At 42.6% G+C, this 19,517-nt stretch overlaps 2 protein-coding genes across 2 annotated transcripts; one reads left to right on the forward strand and one right to left on the reverse strand.

Annotated features, from left to right (window-relative positions):
- Positions 1-923: 923 nt before the first annotated feature.
- Positions 924-9,394, reverse strand: FAM161B (FAM161 centrosomal protein B). Its single transcript, XM_068399129.1, has 9 exons — positions 9,351-9,394; positions 9,008-9,212; positions 7,283-7,842; positions 5,264-5,601; positions 4,758-4,885; positions 4,306-4,473; positions 3,717-3,816; positions 2,232-2,362; positions 924-1,985 (listed from the first exon to the last, which is right to left on the reverse strand). The coding sequence occupies exons 2-9, from the start codon at positions 9,205-9,207 to the stop codon at positions 1,895-1,897; spliced, it is 1,716 nt and encodes a 571-aa protein (XP_068255230.1). The 5' UTR covers positions 9,208-9,212; positions 9,351-9,394; the 3' UTR covers positions 924-1,894.
- Positions 9,395-9,609: 215 nt separating this feature from the next.
- On the forward strand, positions 9,610-19,005 carry COQ6 (coenzyme Q6, monooxygenase). Its single transcript, XM_068397963.1, has 12 exons — positions 9,610-9,769; positions 11,447-11,581; positions 12,306-12,364; positions 13,498-13,621; positions 14,043-14,173; positions 14,525-14,632; positions 14,730-14,792; positions 15,105-15,212; positions 15,630-15,832; positions 16,957-17,072; positions 17,502-17,668; positions 18,842-19,005. Exons 1-12 carry the CDS (start codon positions 9,610-9,612, stop codon positions 18,869-18,871), a joined length of 1,404 nt encoding a protein of 467 aa, XP_068254064.1. The 3' UTR covers positions 18,872-19,005.
- The last annotated feature ends 512 nt before the right edge of the window (positions 19,006-19,517 follow it).

Below are 19,517 nucleotides of genomic sequence, written 5' to 3' on the forward strand. Positions count from 1 at the left end.
AAGCCTTTGTTCCTCCTCTCGTAAGGTTTTCCTTTACACTTCACATACTTGGAAGTTTATTTTTCTAGCATCATCAATTATTATTATGGAAAGTAGCAAGCAATTTTAGTAAATACCTCTAAAAATGTATGTATTAAAATTTCCCTCCCACTGGTCCAGATATATCCATACAAGCCCAAGGGGCTTTAGACCACAGACTTGGAGCATGGAAGAAATCTTCTTTCCTTCCTTTTTCAGTGTAACAAGGCATGGTGACAATATGATTACATCACTGCTGTTTTCCAGGGGATACAGGAGAAAGAACAGCCTTTGTGTGTCCTACACCGTTAAAGCTGTGTAGAAACTGGTACACTGATAATGGCATTCCTTGAACCTTCCCAGGTGCTTAAGCCTCTTCTCAGTGTGGAAAGCCTCTACAGCAAAGGAAGTATTTCCAACCCATTGGGAATTTCTCTAGTGAAGGGCTGCATTTCAAACTGTGACACAGCACTCAGCAGATGCATTGTGTAGAAAGCTCTTCAACTGGAAAAGGAGGAAAAAAGGAAAAATACAAGCCTAAACTTAGATTTGTTGGAGATTCTTTGGGTCAGTAAGGAGGACTGCTGCAACCCAATGCATTCAGCTATGTATCAGCATGAGCTGATCTCTGTGGAAGCGTAACATAGCCGCTTGAAACCCCCGGGCCACAAATTCTTGGATCTAGTACTTTGTTATGATAAAAAATGTCATGAACTCAGTTTTATAACTTTCTAATGTGGTAGCTCTTACAGGTCCTGTATTTCCGATTTGATGATGAGGTTTTGTTGTTACAGCTTAAGGAGAAATGTATTGAGGTAACGAAGATGAAAAGAGACCCAGCTTCCATTTAAGAAGTGAGGAAAAGAGGATTGATAAAGAAATTGGACAATGCAGAAACACTGATAGCCATTTAAAAATCTTTTAATCTCAAAGTGCTTTGATATCATAATTCTCAGAAAACATTCCAGGTGGTAAGGGTTTGTATTTTTTGAGATCATTATTATTGTCAGGTAAAGGAAGAGCACTAATGTGTGAACTAAACCATTCAAGATGCACCAGGCATTTGGGTACAACATGCTGACAGGTAATACCTAATCTTTCTCCCACCAAAGTCCATCTTTGATATCACAGTAATTGTAGAATTAGGATAACAGCAATCCAAAGTGATGCATTGTTTAATTACAGCCTTCTTAATTTTGGTCGTTTTTCAGGCCAAATTAATGACCTAAATTGTTAAGATGTTAAAACAGTTTCAAATAATGAAGTGTGGGAGATATTTTAGTATAGAAAGACTATTGCTTCTTCCTGATGGGAGGAAGGAGCAGAGCTGGTAATGAGTGAATGAAGAGTTAACACCAGAGAAGGAGTTCGAGTCTTCTCCCAAGGTAGGTCAAATCGTGCCTTTTTTTTTTTTTTTTTTTAAGAAATACCTTGTTTAAAAGCATTCTACCACATATATGTGTAAACCAAGGTTTAGCACACCGAAAGGCATTCTTTCCTTTCTATGGGCTTCTGCAGCATGAACACAAGGAGCTGACATTAGGGGATGTACCTCTTCAGTCTTTCGTATCTGCTTTTATCGAAAGATAAAAGTGCTTCAGCCTTTTTAACTTGTTTTGTTGCCCATTGAAGAAAGGGAACTGGCTCACACAGGGAACACTTGTGAAGACTAAGGGTGGCTGCAGAGTTCACTGGGTTGGACAACACATGCTCTAAACAACAGTTGGTCTTTTTTTCCTTTACTAAGTTCTCACCTCTCACTTAATCCAGAGCAATTCTTAGGTGTCAGCCTAAACCAGAAAGTTCCCAAGGATTAACCTGGAGAATCTTGAATTAAAAAGATCAAGAGATGATTGGTGGATCCTTCTGCTAGATCTCATGTTGCCATTTCCTTTCCGCTCTGTTCCTCTTGAGGTTCTCCTTCCTGTACAGTACAGTTGTCCTTTTCACCCCGAGGTTTGGGTGCTCTGCAGAAATAGTGATAGTCTAATACAGGAAATGGTTTGCACTGTTTACTTGCTGCTTTGCCCCATGCATAAGAACTAGAGTGCAGTCATAGGAGTTAAGATGGAGTTAAGCCATGATGCTTAATAAGAGGAATGAAGTTGATTTAATTTTGCCTGCACTAGATGATACAAGCTGGAAAGCTTTCATGAACAAGGAAAATATTTCTACTCAAAGGCAAAAGAGAGGTCTTGCATTGTTTTTATTACCTGTGAACATCAGATTCTTCTTCCAGCAAGTCAGTGGCATCTTTCCCTTTTTTCTTTACAAATTCTTCATTGAGCCCAACTTGCTGAAGGGTGTGTCTGTAGTGACGCTCTGCTCCTTGACGAGCATCATGCTATGAAATCAAAACTTAAACAGTAAGCATGTAGAATTGGGGCTTCCCTGTAAATGTCAAGTTGTTTTAAAGTTCATGGCTGACACTCCTAATGAGAACAAAAGGACAGCAAAGCCCCTATCCAGAATTTTTGTCATCCCTACAGAACAATATCAAAACTGAATACGAGGAGAATGTCTCACATCTTTCAAAGCCAGAGCTCAACTTTTCCTGCTTCTGTTCTTTTTTTCTTCCTTCTGTTCTCCTGCTTGTACAGCATTCCAGTCTTACCAGACTAGCATACTTCCGTCTGAGCCCTGACTCCGACACTCAAATTGAGAGTATGTGCAAAAAAGGGTTGTGAGAAATTCTGGAAGCATGTTTGTTTGTAATTTGTAAGCATTAACCACAGTGGAGTTCAATAAACAGAGTGCGCCTGTGAAATAGCTTCATATCAGCTCATCTTCCAAGAAACTGAAAACCAAGCATCCTGGATCCTATCTCCTCACTGCCTCCCCATAAACATTGCAAATGAACGTAGTCTGAGATGACGGTTTTCCAGAGGGACTGGCCAGTTCCTAAAGATTAAGGTGTTCTATATGGAAGGATAGAAATCTTGTCTGGGCATGAGTGAATGCTCTCAGTACTGGTGAATTCTTACCAATCTGGCAAATAGAAATGTTACCAATATTTATCATACGAATGTATTCTCTGCCTCCATTAACCACTCACCTGAACAGAAAGTCTGACCCAGCAGGGTACTTTCTATTGAGAAATCTTAAGTCAAGAAATCTTAAATCAGCGTACTGTCAATATTTTGTCACTGTGTCTCTAACCAGATATCATCCCTGGCAGATGGTACTGTGTGATGATGGATGAGCTGGGCTGAATGCAACCCCAGACAATGGAGCTTGGAGGTGATATAAGCGACTTAACTGTCATTAATGGTTTTCTAGTAGCACTAAAAGCACAAAGAAAAACTGTTTAACTGGAGAGGATTTTAAGAAAAAAAAGTTTAAGATTTCTAGACTGTAGGTTATGGTATTCAGGTGTGGAATAGGTATTCATATAATTTCTAGTGTGATAAGGCCTTAATTTTGATCAGACCATGTATTTTGATTGCAATATATACTAGGGACTGGAAAGCTCTACAACCAAGAAATAAGTCCGAGTGTTTTTTCAAGTGGTGAGAAGGAATTTAAATTATACTTGGGTGGCCCTTCCATGTATTATTTTGAGTGTAGTCAAGAGACTATTCAACCATTTGCACCTTCTTACCCGTGAATTACTTGAGACTAGATTTCTTAACGCCTGTCTTAAATGAAAGACAATGTATCTTATCAGTCAGAAACACTCTGGAACTTTGACCAGTTACCTTGGTGACCTGTTCAAAGAGGTATGGTCTGTTCTTGACTCGCAGCTGCATTTCTTCCAGCTCCTTTCTGTATTCCTTTGTTCTCTCTCTCATATTTTGCCTGAAATGGAAAAGTTGCCTCTCCAATACAGGTTCCCTCTGACTGTAGCTGATCAGGAATGAGGAATTCTCATAACTGTTTCGTCCTTTAAATAGCTCTGGTAATTCTCTGGATTCTGAATGCTAGGCAAAAAAATCCTATTGCTGGCAAGTTATGGACCCTTAGCAAAGCTTTACTACTAGACTGTAAGCAGAGAACGAGGGTTCACATTTTTAGAAAACCTTGTCTTATGTGTGCTTTACCAAATCATACATTTCAGTTGGCTTGTTTGTACAAATGAGTTTCTACAAATGTTAATCTAAAGGAAACTGTTCTATATGGAAATAGTAGTGTGGAATTGTCAAGAAATCCAAATAAGTGTAGAATGGGTATGACAGCCAAAAAAGTTAGGCTAGGAATGTTCTTAAACCCAGCTCATCCTAAAGAATTATCTGATGATCCTCAGTAAGTAGAGTGAACTGTTATTTCTGTGCAGAATAGGATACTGACCAGTTCTGTTTCGACTTCTCCTTTTGTGTTTCCTCCAGACTTTTATGTGGATCCAGGGCTTTTGCTCGGCTGTTCACTGACTTTTGGATAGCTTGACATTTCTTTTTCTGTTTCTCCAGCCAATACATTCCTTCTTTGTCCCCTTCCTTTTTGTTATCTTGGGAGTATCTATATAGAAAAAAAGTTAGTAATGAGCTCACTTAAGACTTCCAGACTACATGCTAGCAGGGAATTTCACTTCTGTAGTCCTCTAAGGAGAAAAGCAAAATTTCAGACATATGAGTGTGCAGCTCCTGAATCAACTGGGAGGCAGGGCAAGAATTAGCAAAGAAAGAAGACAGAGAAACATTTAGGAAAAGTATTGTTGATGTGATAAGGGAAAACATTGACTTTTTTTCCTCCAGTTTGTCATTAGTTGGTGTATGGTCTTGTGGACAAACTTTTCTACTTACCTAATAGCAGATTCCCTTTTTCTAGTTGCATCTGTAATATGCACTGGAAGGGTGTTGGAAGAGAGAGAGGAAAGTCCAGTCAGAGAATGACTTTTTTGCACTGAAACCTTGGAAAGTTGCTGAGAAACCTGAAAAAAATGGAACTTCATTCAGTATTTGTTGACAATACAGAATCTCCTCTTTTCTTTGTCTGCCAAAAAGAACAGTTGGGGTATGTGGGCAATGCACTCATTCTTCTCTCTTCCATCAGCAGAGATTTACATGGGAAGGGGCTGAGGGGAAGGAGAGGTGATTAGGAGTATGGAAGGGTGGCTGAGCCTCAGCTGTCGTAGCTCATCTCTTCGTGTAGAATTTTGTTCTCTGGTTTGTCCTAGAATTCTGCAGTATTCCCAAGACAAGGGCAGACGTCACAGGACATTAACCATCCATAAATAAATGCTATAAATTTAAGAAGGTGCCATCTTGATCAGAGAAAGCAGTACCACAGAAATATCCAGTCATCTCACCTTTATCTTTTCATTAGCCTGCCTCTGCCTGCCACGGAGATTGGAGGTTCTTAGCTTGAATGGCTTATTACGAGTTGCCTCTTTGATTTCTTGTCTCCTTACTGCTTCCCTCTGAAATGCCCAGTAAAGTCCTTCAAAATCTGGTATTGTTGGATTAATCCTTGGCTTGAAGCTGAAACTTTTGTCCTGTAAGAAGCTAAGTCTTTCCTGCTTAGTTTTAGTGGCAGTTCGGGACTGAGGCTCGCTCCGACAGTTGCTAGTATCTATAGGAGCTACGGAGCTCTCAAGCAAATCCTTGGCTCTCATTTGAATGCGGATTTCTCTGTAGAGTTCAGCTTCTAATGAATCAAAAGCAAAGCAATGAGAAGAATATGAGTGACATAAAAGGCTGTGAAATTGCCACTGCACAACTCTGAACTTTTCTTTATTATGGCAGCTACAAATATAGGAGAGACTGGACATCCTGTGTTCTCTTTCCCAACTTTCCAGCTTCTCTCTCCTCTGCCTCCTAGGAAAAAAATTTCAAAGATACCAGAAAAAACATGGTAGAGTCTCTTTCTTAGGCGTTAATCTCTAGGTATCTCTCTCAATTATCAGAGTAAGTTACTGAACAGGCCTCCTCCTCCTATTCCTGTTCTTAAGGGTACCAGATAACTTGTGCCCCTTGTCTTGCAGACATGTTGTATTAATCAAGGTTCTACTTTTCAGACGGGACTTTATGTCATGTTGATTGTGTGATCCAAGCGGGCTGTTCAAATACACTTGTAACAGATGATAGCTTTTCTATGTAATATCCAGCAGTGTTTGTCTCTATTGGAAAAAATTTTAAGTAAGGAGCATTTGGTGGATGGATCGTGTCTTGTGACTTCTGTGACAAACTTTCCATAGAAAGAGTGTGTTTCAGGGCATAGTGTCAAACTGAGTCCTTTCCTGGGCAGCACTAAATATTTGAGAAAATGCAGACAAACAGTTGGCTGTAGGGTTTGGGGGTTTTTTTTGGTTTTAGAAAAAAAAATTAATACAGCTGTTTGCAAAAAAGACTTTTTTAAAGTCTATTTATAAGTTTGCATTGACTGAGGTATATGAAATGTTCATTCCTCCGCCCTTCTCTTATACCAGATAGAAACAGAACAGTGGCTTGTCCTTTCTTTTACCTTTCTATTCTATTTAGTTTAGTACATCACAGCACTGTTTTCTGATGAAAACAGAACTGGTGTATACTCAAGAAGAAATCAGTGGGAAACAGTAAAAAAAATTGTGAGAAAAGCAATGAGGATTATCAAGGACTGGTTTACCTCCTATATTCAAGCATGAATTCTGTATTGCTTACTTCAAACTTACAACTGTGGGGGCTTAAGCCATCTGAAAGAAAGTGAGCATCAGGAAAATTTCCTTGGCTGTCCCTCCAACTAGAATGGCCCTGGCACCTACCTCCCCTGTTCTAGCACTTAATAAGAAGGTTGAGAGCAAGTGGGAAGGTGACTGAAAACACCAGAGAATGGCAGGAGAGACTGGACTACTGCACTATCACTTAGAACCGAACTCTAGATCACTTGTGCGGGAGTAAAATTGTCAGTTCCAAGATACTGCACAGACTTTGGACGCTTCTGCCACTACATCTGTCTTCGTTTTTGTGCCACAAATCATCTAAGTCCCTTTAGCATAACCAAAGGTATGGAATCCAGTGCAGGGAAGGATTCCCAAACTGTCATGATTTGCAGCAAAAGGGGTATGGAAATCTGTCTGAAGAGCTCAGTGTACCCGTGTGTGCTGGGGAGTGGTGCAGAACTGCTGCTGACACTGATACAAGACTAACTTTAGGACAGACTCCTGTAAGGGTATCTAGATGAAATGTAATGACCAGTGATACACAGGAGACTAGACAACCACCAGGGGATGTAATGAGATTGGCTTTATACTCCAAGTAACACCCTACGGGCCATGATCCTACCTCCAAGCACGGAGACAGCGAGGGACAGGCAGGGAGTAGTTTTTACAGGAAGAGCCCTGGCATTTTACCTTTAAGTTTATCTCCAAGAAGTGGACCGTAAGTAGATTTAGGAACTTTTTTACTGGCTCGCTTCTGTTTGGAGCTCTCATTTGGGGTTGCTGCTGCCAGGAACTTTTGTCCGATAGCTTTCTTTTTCTCCTCCTTCTCCAGGAAACTGAAGGGCCGCTGGGTTGAAAGTAGCAGCTCCTTTCTTTTCTGTGTTGCTATTTGCCTGCGAATCTCATTCTGCTCCATTATTTCCTGATAAAGGGGCAGAAACACATGGGCAGGTACAGGCTGTGCCCGGAATTGTTTCTGACATTCAGCTTCATCCTGGCTTTGCCTTTTGTCTCTCTGTTTGTCTAGTTCAAGAAACATGTATGCCTTCATCAACTGGGACTTTTTGCGAGCTTCCCGCAGTGTCATTTCGAAGGGCTGAGGGATGGTGATGGAAGGAATCCAGGGAGATGAAGCGCTTTTTGGCCTCAAGCAGGATTTAGGAAACAAGGGAGGCTTTTGCTGATCCCACGTACTGTCCGAGGTGAGGTCAATCAAAGAACTGGACTGCCTTTTGTTACCCAATGTACGACTAAGACAAAGACATTATGAAGGGGAAATAAGGGAAATTATTAAAAAATAGAATTAAAAGAAGGGAGACACTGTTGATTGAGAGAAAGATACCATAGGCCAAGCTGGTTGTTAAAAGACAGGCCTAGGGCTTATTGTTCTTGGGCTCTATATTTTGCTTTGCTACCAAAGTTCATGAGGAGAGCTTTGCTTGTTTTCCGTTTTCCATGTATAAAATGGCGTTTATGCCTACTTAGCTTTGTAACGTAATTTATTATGCTGCTAGTACTCTATTGCCAGAAAGGCCACAAGTAAACCAGAAAGTTCCAACTTTAGGGATATCTGGCTGATAGCTACTCAACACAAAAGATAAACTCAGGAGAGGCATTAAATTAAGCACACATATGCACAAATCCTAAGGAACAGTGCCAAACACCAGAATTCCTAAGATGCTGATGGAAGGGCCATTGCAAGGAACTGTTTTAGTGCAACTCTTAAGAGGTTCAGCTGGAAACTTTGTAGCTGACCATATAATTGATAATAAGAAAAAAACCCCAAGACTATCATGGGTCTCACTGAAATAGCAAAATTCTCACAGGACATTTGAGGGTGATTGTGAAACTGACTGAAACTTATGAGATATTTAGGGAAGGAATATGCAGGTAAAAGGAAGGATCAAAGTGGATCAGGGTGGACTAAGAACAGGAAAATGGGAAAAAGGAGGGAAACAAGGTGCCGATCATGTGTAAACAGGTCGATACACTTGCCTGCTGATTGCTGCAGTCTGTTCTTCATAAACTATAAGAGTGTGTGTGTGTGTGTGTGCGATCTGCTAGTGAACTTCAAGCTGGACTAACTACGCAGAAAGTCAAGAGGTCTGAGAGCTAGACACTGGAGAGACCACAGCTCTGAAGACTGGGTGCTGGATAGAAACGTGTGATCTGCTAGCAAATTTTACATGTGATTAGCTGATGAGCAGGAACAGGATTTGTGCTGTTCACGTTCTGTGTGAATGCTGCTTACGTGCGCACCTATTGGCCCCATCCTCCCATCTGTGAATACATTTGTGGCCAGGGTTTTGGTACTATATATGTGCATCTTAGGACTTCATGCTCTGCCTTGTCACTGGTCAGAAGCAGCAGGAACCCCGCGTGTTATTCTGCCATCCTTACCAGGTACCACCCTACCTGAGAGCCTCACACAGCTCGTCATGCAGCACTGCCGCCTCCCGCCTGAAACCGTCGAGCTCCTCACCCTCTTCGCATACCCCGAGGTCACCTCTTAACTTTGCCTGGTACGGGAAACCCGGTTCTAACGGAGACAGCCGGCCTCCCATCCCGAGCTCGGCTGGCGGGAGTTGGGCCGTTACAGCGTGAGGGGATGTCATGTCACCTGGAAGAAGAAAAAAGTGCTCGTTTCGGGGGTGCGACCCCAACCTCCATGCCCGGCCTCGGCGCTCCCGGCTCCACCTCAGCCGCCGCCGGGGCTGAGGTGGAGCCGGGAGCGCCGAGGCCGGGCCTTTCTCCTCACCTCCAGGCCGCCGCCTCAGCCCTCCAAAGGCAGCGATCCCGGCTTCCGCCGAGCAGCGAAGTCGGCAGCTCTCTAGTCCCGCCTTGTTGGCCTCAAGCAGCCAATCAGACTCTAAGACGGACAGCACCCACCGCTCGCTCAGTGGTGCTGGGGAAGCGGTGTCTTGTGTAGTGCCCGCCCCCAGGGCACGCTGCGTTGTCATGGTTTCCCGGAGCGACTTCCGCTGGGAGGTGGTTGGTGTGTCGTCACTTCCGCAGTGATGGCGGGTGTGTGCGGTCGGGGCTTGCTGGCGCCGCTCGGTGGGAGGCTGCGGGCCGGCCCGCGGGCTCCGCTCCGGTCTGTCGCTGCCGCCGCGCCGCTCTACGATGTGGTGGTGTCGGGTGGGGGGATGGTCGGGAGCGCCATGGCCGCCGTGCTGGGTAAGGCTGTGACCTTCTCGCCCGTTGCGGGCGGTGTCGCAGGTGCCGTCGGCCCGGCCCGCTGCCGTCCCCGCGGGGGCTGCACTCACGGCCGCACAGTCGGCGGCGGTCTCTCTCTACTGCCCCTGCCGCGGTGGTGTGAGGTCTCAGTGGTCTTCGAGCCTCCCGCACCCTGTTCTGTGTGTTCAGAGAGTGGCGGGTTTTGTGTCCCGCTGCCTCACCAGTTCCACGAAACGCTTCAAACTGGGAACTTTCCCAAAACCTTCGTGTTTCATTATAAGTCGACCTTAATTATTAATCCGTGTTGGTGATAGTGTGAGATAACGTTGTAGTTACCGTTTAGGGTCTTAATGTTAACGTTTCTGTGGTGGAATTTCCTTATTCCTGCATGCTCTTGTGACAGCACTCTACAGTTGGCTTAAAGCTGTTTGTTTAGCTGATCGTTATGATGAGCCCTGTCCTATTTATGTATATATGTATATGTTAAAGTAGCCATTACTTTGAATTCTGCAGACTACTTGCAGTGTTTTCTGTCAAACATGGTTGGTCACCTTTAAATCACTGATGGGTAATTTCAGCCATAGCTGAAAATGTTTTTCTGATCTTAAGTTTTGTTCTCTAACCCAGTATTTTAAACACTGTAATACCAAGTTAAGATGGATTTATGCTTGATCACCAGAGATCCTGAGGGTACTGGCTGCTGCTTTATTTGCAACGCTGATTCAGAAGGGTGTAATAGTGACAGAAGCCTAAAGAAAAGAGTGCAAAGAAGAGCAAAAGAGCAAAGATCCTAAGCAAGAAGTGCTTTGCAAGTATAAGGGTTTACCTTGCAAACTTATAGTTGTTCTGCTTGTATTGTTAAACAAGACCGCAGTGGAATTGAGACAGCACGAGGATCCCCTCCAGCAGTGGTACCTAAGGCTAACATGCAGGTTTGGGACCTTTCAAGAGATGAGGTTATGTTATGCATAATCTAGAAAAGCTGTTCAGGATACTGCTGTTATTAGGCCTGCTGTAGTAGTAAACTCTGGATGTAATGAGGATACCATTTCTGATCTCAATACCTTCTGCAACCGTAGTGGTCAGATGTAACAAACGTGGCTAATTCAGCTGTAGTGTGATTTACTCTTCACTTGAGTCATCTCTTCATTTTTTTTCAGTTCTCTTTAACCGAAAGTTAAAGTCTAAACTGCCTGTGCTATTCCACTGTCAGAATATAAGGATAAAGAAAACATTAATGTAGTTGCTAAGTATCACAGAAGTTTTATTTTGATCTCTTGTTCTATTTAGGTGAGTTTATTGTTTAAGCTCTGAAAAATGTGTTCTGTGCTTGGAGTAAACGTTGCAGGTTTCACTTGTTAATACTTAAATAATGAACTTTCATAAAGTAGGCACAAATTTGTACAAAAATGTGAACTTTGTACACAAAGAAAATGTTTAATCCTTGCTTTAACTGCAATGGGGTTGTCAATCTCGGTAACGCGATTGTAGTCATAAAGCTTTAAAATACAAAAGTTTATCTGCCTGGTCAAAACCTGTGTTGTAAATGCATTTCTTTAGTAAGTTTTGCATCTGCTCTGTCTTATTGCAAAAATGTGTAGGCGTTACTGATACAGAAATAAGAAATGAGATTTTTGGCAGGAGCATTGTAACAAAGCATATATTTGCTTATTTCAGGGCATGATATCCACTTCCATGATAAGAAGATTGCTTTGCTGGAGGCTGGTCCTAGGAAAGAATATGATCGCATGCCAGACACTTACAGTAACAGGGTCAGTTCCATCTCCCCAGGATCAGCAACCCTCCTCAGCAGTAAGTGTGCTTTCTATTGTTTGCATTTTTAACAGCATATTTGAACTGTTTTTATTTTGTTTAAACAAAACCCCTTTGAGCACGTGCTGCCTTCATCCTAAACTCAACGGAATTATTTGCCTTTGTCTCTTCAGTATTCTGTATGCTGAACTGTGGTGATTAAATCAGGCTTCTCTTGATAACAGGGATCTGTGTTCTGGTATCTTGGTCTGATTTGTTATATAAATATTTGTGACATTAGGCTAGTGAAAGGTTGTGATGTGCTCTCTACAGCATCTGGAATGTTCTTGTTCACAAAAGAAGCATGTGCTTAGTGCTCTGTAGTCTGGTAACTCGCTTCTGATTAATTTTCATTTTAAAGAGAGATTTGAGCCTTGATTCCTTATGGAGAAAGAAATGTTCTAAACAATGATGGTTGTGCATTTCTGTGTCTGTTTCATTACTCAGCGATAGGACAGTGAGAGTTGACTGTTAAGTCACAGCATTCCTGGAAGGCTCTTGTTTCTTTTCTGCTGGCTTGTGTTAACAGTAAAATCATGTGATGCTGGAGCTGTGAAAGTATTGAGGCAGACCTGGCCCTGTCTAGGGACTCTGCAAGCAGAGTCTGTGCATTGATAGTCAGGGAGGGAGGAGGGGAGTATGGAGTGAGCTTCAGTTTTGTTTGGGTCTCAATGTCCCATGTGAACCTGTATCTCCATGCATTTGTGTCCTTTTTCTCTTTCAGGTTTTGGTGCCTGGGATCACGTCTGCAGCCTGAGACTCAAACCCTTCCGGCGAATGCAGGTGCCTTATTTAGGGCTGCAAATATACTGTGCGTCTGTCTACTTTCAGTTCTCAGAAGTACTTACATTAATGATCCAAAGGTTTTGTTCTTTGGCAAAGGGCAGGTCATGCTTATGATGATTCCTGTTACTTTTTTGGAAGTAGCAGTCTACTCAGAAATACCTGTCCTCAGAGTCTTGATGTTACAGGATGAAAGGTTGATTCCTAATGGAAGCTGTAGATATTGAGGCATGGGTACTAGTCAGGAAATAAAGGTAAAGGTGTGTATTGGTTTTGGCTCGCATAGAGTTAATTTTCTTCATAGTAGCTTGTATGGTGCTGTGTTTTGGATTTGTGATGAAAATGATTGATAACACAGGGATGTATTAGCTGTTGCTGAGCAGTGCATACCCAAAGTTAAGGCCTTTTCTGCTTCTCACACTGCCCTGCCAGTGAGTAGGCTGGGGGTGCACAAGAAGTTAGGAGGGGACACAGCTGGGACACCTGACCCCAACTGACCAAAGGGATGTTCCACACCATATGATGTGCTCAGCAATAAAAGCTGGGGAAAGAAGGAGCAATGGGGGACATTTGGAGCGATGGTGTTTGTCTTCCCAAGTAACTGCTACGCATGATGGAGCCATGCCTTCCTGGAAATGGCTGAACACCTGCCTGACGATGGATAGTAGTGAATGAATTCCTTGTTTTGCTTTGCTTGCGTGTGTGGCGTTTGCTTTCCCTATTAAACTGTCTTTATCTCAACCCATGAGTTTTCTCACTTTTGCCCTTCCAATTCTCTTCCCCATCCCACTGCAGAGGAGTGAGCGAGTGGCTGTGTGGTGCTGAGCTGCCTGCTGGGGTTAGCCCAAAACAAGGTGGTAGTATAGCTTTATGTGTTAATTATGTAACAGGAAAGTAGGGATAAAAAACTTTCTTTGCAAGTAGTTTTTGAGATGAAGCTAGATCATTGTATGAAAGGAATTATGTGATGTACTTTAGTAGCTGGGAAGGACGGTAGTCCAGGATGTTTCCTCTAGTTTTGTATTTCTAGATTGCCACATCCTTTTCCTGTTAAGATGGATACATTCATAGTCCCTGAAAGGAACAGCACTTCTTTCCCATGTAGCTTCATGTACTGTATTTTTTCTTTGTAGGTGTGGGATGCTTGTTCAGAAGCCATGATCGTTTTTGAGAAAGATGACTTAGATGACATGGGTTACATAGTGGAGAATGATGTCATTATGTCTGCTCTCACAAAACAGTTAGATGCAGTAGCAGGTAGTAGACAACTTCTTTAATATTTTATTTCCTGCAGAGAGTTTTCAGTTACTTGCCTTCTGTTGTGTGTGCTAAATTATGAGAAGGAGAAAGATAATTCATCCAACAAGTAACTCTGAGACATAGAATTGGGATGGAGGGAGAAATGTGTCTTCCTAAGGCTACACAGCAAGAAAGCAGTTGCATGTGTAGTTCTCCTGAATGTAGTCTCTCCAAAACTAGACTCAATGAAAAGATTTGTAGCTTTTTACCCAGAGCAGGCCTTGCAGTGACAAAGGGTTGGCCAGATCTGTTCTTTCAGGGTGCCTTGAGAATTGTAGGGTCAGCCGTTAAGACATGCGTGGCCTTTGCTGTTGTAGTGATGTTTCCTTTTTTCATGTGTGTTTCATGCTGTGACCATGGTACTTTGTTTCCCCATCAGACCGGGTGGAGGTTTTCTACGGGAGCAGAGCAGTTGGGTATACCTGGCCCCTTCCCTCTCACAGCTGTGACACAAGCCCTTGGGTCCAAATTGAGTTAGCTGATGGACGCAGACTTCAGACCAAACTGCTGGTAACTAAACTTTGTATTTCTGTTGATCAGGCATCATCTCTCACCCAAGTCCTTTCCACTGGATTTGGTTCTGATTCCGTGTGTGCCACTCCACCCCTGTGGAGGGCTTGAGTGAGGTGAGTGGCTAACTCTGTCAGAGATGCTATGGGACGTGGTGCATAGCCTTTTCTGTACCTGATGCAAGAAGACTGTGCTGAATTGGACAATTGAACCTCTTCTGTTTTGGGGGGAATTTTTTTTTTTTTTCTGAATAAACAAAAAACGTGTACATGCAGGCTGAGATTTGTAGACTGGAATATTGGCTTTCTGAGGAGCTGCTGAAGAGGTTGCTCCCTACTCTTTGTTTTGCAGATTGGTGCGGATGGTCATAATTCTGTAGTCCGGAAGGAAGCTGAAATTAAGAATATCGAGCATCGGTATGACCAGTCGGCTGTGGTGGCAACTCTTTATTTGTCTGAGGTGAAATTCTGCTAATTAACTCTTCAGTAAGCAGCAGAACTGCTTAAGCAGGTGATCCACTAGTTCGTAACTGTCTGCTTGATTCTTTCCACTCTAGGCCACAGACAATAATGTAGCATGGCAGAGGTTCCTTCCCACAGGGCCAATTGCGCTTCTTCCGGTAAGATGACTCGTGGTCTCTGTATTTTTTTTTTGTTTTAGTTTTTAGTCTGTTCTTTTCTAGTAACTTTATTTCTATCTGTGCCTTTCTGTGTTTGGTTCTGTCTCTTAAGAATTTGTTCATCTGTCCTTTTCAGTTACTGCATTTGTTTTCCCCTCCTGCCCTCTCACTTTATCCTTGGTATTTCCCACTTGTAGCAAGTAGGGCTGGAAGCGTAATGTGCAGAGGGACTGGTGTGGGGCAGGGCAGTGGGGAAATCTTTGCACTGATTGTTTACTCTTGATACTTACCCTTGACATTCTCTTAATCTAGCTGTCTGATACTGCCAGCTCTCTGGTCTGGTCTACATCTCATGAACATGCATCAGAACTTCTCGCTATGGATGAGGAAAGTTTTGTGGATAGCATCAACTCTGCCTTTGTGAGTATCAGCCTTGTGGCGGGTGTGAGGCTGACTTTGTTGCAATTGTGGGAAATACAATGGAACCCTACAGCTTAAAGGATAGTAATGGGAGAGGTGGATTCTCAAGTTCCTTCCTCTGGTGAGATGATGTTACAAAGGCACTTAGCAAAGTAAGGATGACCTCTTGGGACTGAATTAGGTTAGTTCTGAAAGTCACAGAAGAAGTTGAACTACATTTCCAAAAGGTGGGAAGGGTAGGCTCATCCTAGTTGGAAACTTGTATGTCCTAAAACGATGAAGATAGATAGTTTCTTCTACTGTATAGTTTTGTCCAGGTGGTTAAAATTCACTATTTGGTGCTCACTCAGATTTTTTTTCAACTAGATTCTTTTGTATGTCTAGTTTGGGTTTACAAAGATTTCTTTGATTTTTCAGTGGAGCAACGCAAACCACACTGACTTCATTGATACTGCTGGGGCCATGTTTCGATCTGCTATTTCCCTCCTGAAACCCTCAGGGACTGCTGTCCGTCAGCTGCCCCCAAGCGTTGCTAAAGTAGATCCAGAGAGCCGAGCCACGTTCCCTCTTGGAATGGGACATGCGACAGAGTATGTCCAGCACCGCGTGGCTCTGATCGGGTAAGGTCCTCAGTGGTAGCCCTCGTGTGAGTGGGTGGCATGTGGTTAGAAATTATGTGAGTATAGCGACTCCCAGTCAACAAATTAGATGGTTAGAAATAATTTATAGTTTCAGTTTGACTTTATCCAGGCTCAGTTTGTACCATGTGCTCTTGTGTCAAAAGAAGTCCTTTTCTATGAGTAGCTCTCTGTCCATTGTGTGCGCTTTCTATGTAAATGGCAAGATAATTATTTCCCTTTTTGTGTAGTCCAGTGAAACAATCCAGTATCTCATGCTGGATCTGTACTTCCCCAAACATTGTAGCAGCTATTCTGTGTACCAGTTTGAGTTTTAAACTCACCTTTCTCGAACACAAATGACAAAACTTTCAAATTATTCCGGATGGGATGTCATAGGCTTTTGTACGGTGGTCTATTAGAAATAGGAAAATATCTCATCTTTTACATTCTAAGGTTGCATGTACTTTTTTCTCCACCACAGCTGCAATACACTGGTAGCTCGTTGTAATTCATGAATGCTGTATTACACTTCAGATACTTGTCATCTTTCCAACTTGTGAGCCACTCTGTGCTTGGAAGCACTCTGTGCTTTATAGCTTGTTAAAGTGCCTGACCTCACATTTCATCCCCAAACTTTATTTCATTTCTCTTAACTTTAAGACTGCCTTATCGCTACGTCTGGCTTTGTCCTTTACAGATAAGTCTGCTCATAAAAGAATCTCATTTTGTTTTTATTCAGTGGTATCCCATTTCTCCTTTGTATTCATGATGTCTGTCTACTTTGTGTTTGTGAAATGTGCCAATGATATACCTCCTGTTGTGCCAAGGTCACACCTGTTCCACACGTGATCTGAGAGAGGACTTTGGCTAGTCACCTCTTTATAATTTTTCCTTTCAGAACTGCTTTTTGTTATCTCCCCTTTGTCTTGCTTCTTACAACTGGAGAGGCAGTCAGGTAGTTCAGCATAGCATGCAAGGAGGTACTGGATAAAGCGTATGTGCAGCTGTAAGGTGGTGTTCATTGTAAAGAGGTGAGGAGTGCTATTCTGATCCCTTCTGGGGTTTGTCAGCCATTATGGCTTTCCTCAAGAAGGGATATAAATTTCTGTCTTCTCTTGGTCCAGGGATGCAGCACACAGAGTCCACCCACTTGCGGGACAAGGTGTAAACCTGGGCTTTGGTGATATTGCATGTTTAGCCCATCATCTCACTGCAGCAGCCTTCAATGGGAGCGATCTGGGTAAGGATCCAAGACTGTGAAGTGGCAGTAAGATGATGAGTCTTACAGGCGTTCGCTGCTAATGTCAGGACAAGCATTGCCTCTGTTGCAGGTTAAGCGTGCTGCTCTCTTGTGTTTGAAAGGCACAAGCACCTTTGAAGCAAAACTGTTCTGATGTCCATTGGCTGTGGAGCAGTTAAAGATTCTTGGATGCAGCCTCCATCCCACAAATCTCAAAGCTGCTTTAAAAAAAAACAAAAAAGTTCTGCAGGATGATAGGTAAAGAGGTGGTGAGATGAAGACCACTAGCTGATGGAAGGAGGCCTTTGTTAAGACGGACCATTTCTCTTTCTGTGTTTTCACTTGTCAGTGAAGACTGCTGTATAGACAAGATGCACAATTGTTTGTGGCAAGTCGATTTTAGTAGGACCATTCCGTTATCTCTTCCAGGTTCCTTAAAACATCTCTTAAAGTTTGAGACAGAACGTCAGAGGCACAACGTCTCCTTGATAGCTGTTATTGATGTGCTAAAGAGGCTTTACTCCACAAGGCTGGCTCCCTTGGTGTTGCTGAGGACATGGGGATTGCAAGCAACAAATGCCCTGCCTCCTGTCAAAGTAAGAATCTCCCTTCAGTGAGGAGGAGTCCAGAACTACTGTAGGAGGAGTCCAGAACTACTCTTGAAACATACACAAGCTGTGAAGATTTTTTTCTTTTAAATGAAACATTTTTGGGTGGAAAATGCTACTTGTTCAGACTGAGGTTTTGTGTCCTGAATGAGCTTGAGGACTTCCTAAATAACTGACTGCTTGGTAGTAACTGGTTTCTCCTGCAGCACAAGGGAAGATAAGGATCTAAGTGTGTACCCTGTATCAGTAGTTAGAGGTTAGACATCATTAGAAGTCTTTGGCTTTATTTTGCTATGGAATGAAAATGTGGAACCTTGAACTGCATTCCAGAAAGGCACTATGAAAAACCAGCCCTGTAAAAACACATCTTCACTAAGAATAAGACATCAGGTGACTTGACAGATGTGGTGTGCAGCTCAAATGGCTACCTGTTTCTGTCCTGTTTTGTCTTGTTAAATTGTTTCCTCCTGGCAGAAGTGCAAGTCTCAAATGGAAGTTACCTGAGGAAGGTAGTGGTGAGGAGGAGGTTCAGTCTTAAACACAGACCCTCTGTTTGCAGCCTATCTGCCTAAATTCTGCACCGGCTTGACTTAGTTGTTGCATTTTCATGAGGTTCCTTGAGCCACTTGCTCTCAAAGCTCCCAAGCACCCTCAGATTAATTTCCTCATTTCTAAAACATTTGAATGTTTTATTCCACAAATCAAGTCACCTTCTTCCTATTAGACACAGGTGGCCTGTTTCCTTTGTGTTATTGTCATGGTTAAGACACTACCTGAGTTGAAGAGCAGCAAATTCCTAAGGCATAGTAGCTGCCCCTGACAAGGTGTCTTTATTAGTTGCACTAAAAAGAGGATTATGCTGCTACTCCAGTGCTCAGAATTTTTTTTTCTGTTTAAAGCAGAAACCCAAACGAAGACCTCTCTTTCTGAGCACAGAACCTGTTGGTAACACCTGCTTTGTGCTACTCAGGAGGGAAAGGAATGCTGCAACTTCTTTTAATTGTCTAGTGTACAGGGATAGGTGCTCTGCACTTGGCTAGAAAAGCTGACAAAGAACTGTTGTCCATATATATAAAAGGGAAGGAGACTATAGCTGCTTTTTAGAATGTATGCTTACTACCAGTTTACAAATTACTTATCTTTTTTCTTCCCCCTTTTCAGGAGCAGATTGTGGCTTTTGCCAGCAAGTGATCTGTTGTCAGTTTGGAACAGCAGCTTGCGAGTGAATGCGTTGTCCTTACAAGGACTGTGACTGACTTGAATCTTTGAATTGTGTTATTTTAATTTAACAATAAAACTGAGGGATTGAGCTGTGTATTACATCATCCACTGGTTTATGCAAAAGTTCTGTCTCATCTGCTCTCCTCAAGAGGATTTATGGTCTCTTCCTGTAGTACCATGATGTCTTCAGCCACAGAACTATCTGTACAATGTGCTTTTAATTTGGGCCTTTTGAATTGAAGACTAAGGTGGAAACAGCTGTCTCTCTTTTGACAAATGCAGTGCTGAATTTTGCCAGCTACAACTTTTGCTGTTTAATTACTTTCATTTTTTTCTGACGTGATTTCTAGAGCTGTAACGTTACTCCTGGGTTCTTAGCACCTCCTGGACTCAGAAAGGAGAGGTAGTTTTCAGTAGAGGAGAGCCATCTCATGATGGCAGATATGTTTTAAAGCTCTAATCTTTCTCTCTTTCACCCTTTTCCCTGCCCTTCTCTTGGTGTTTTATTTAATAATGTTTTTTCTTGTGGAACTGACTAGTCTTAAGGGCTCCATGAAAAAGAGGTGCAAGACAACAATAAGATCTAGGAAACAAAACTGCACCACAGCATCTTGAA

Source organism: Nyctibius grandis, chromosome 4 (assembly GCF_013368605.1).
Source record: "Nyctibius grandis isolate bNycGra1 chromosome 4, bNycGra1.pri, whole genome shotgun sequence".
In the NCBI taxonomy this organism is placed as follows: domain Eukaryota; kingdom Metazoa; phylum Chordata; class Aves; order Nyctibiiformes; family Nyctibiidae; genus Nyctibius; species Nyctibius grandis.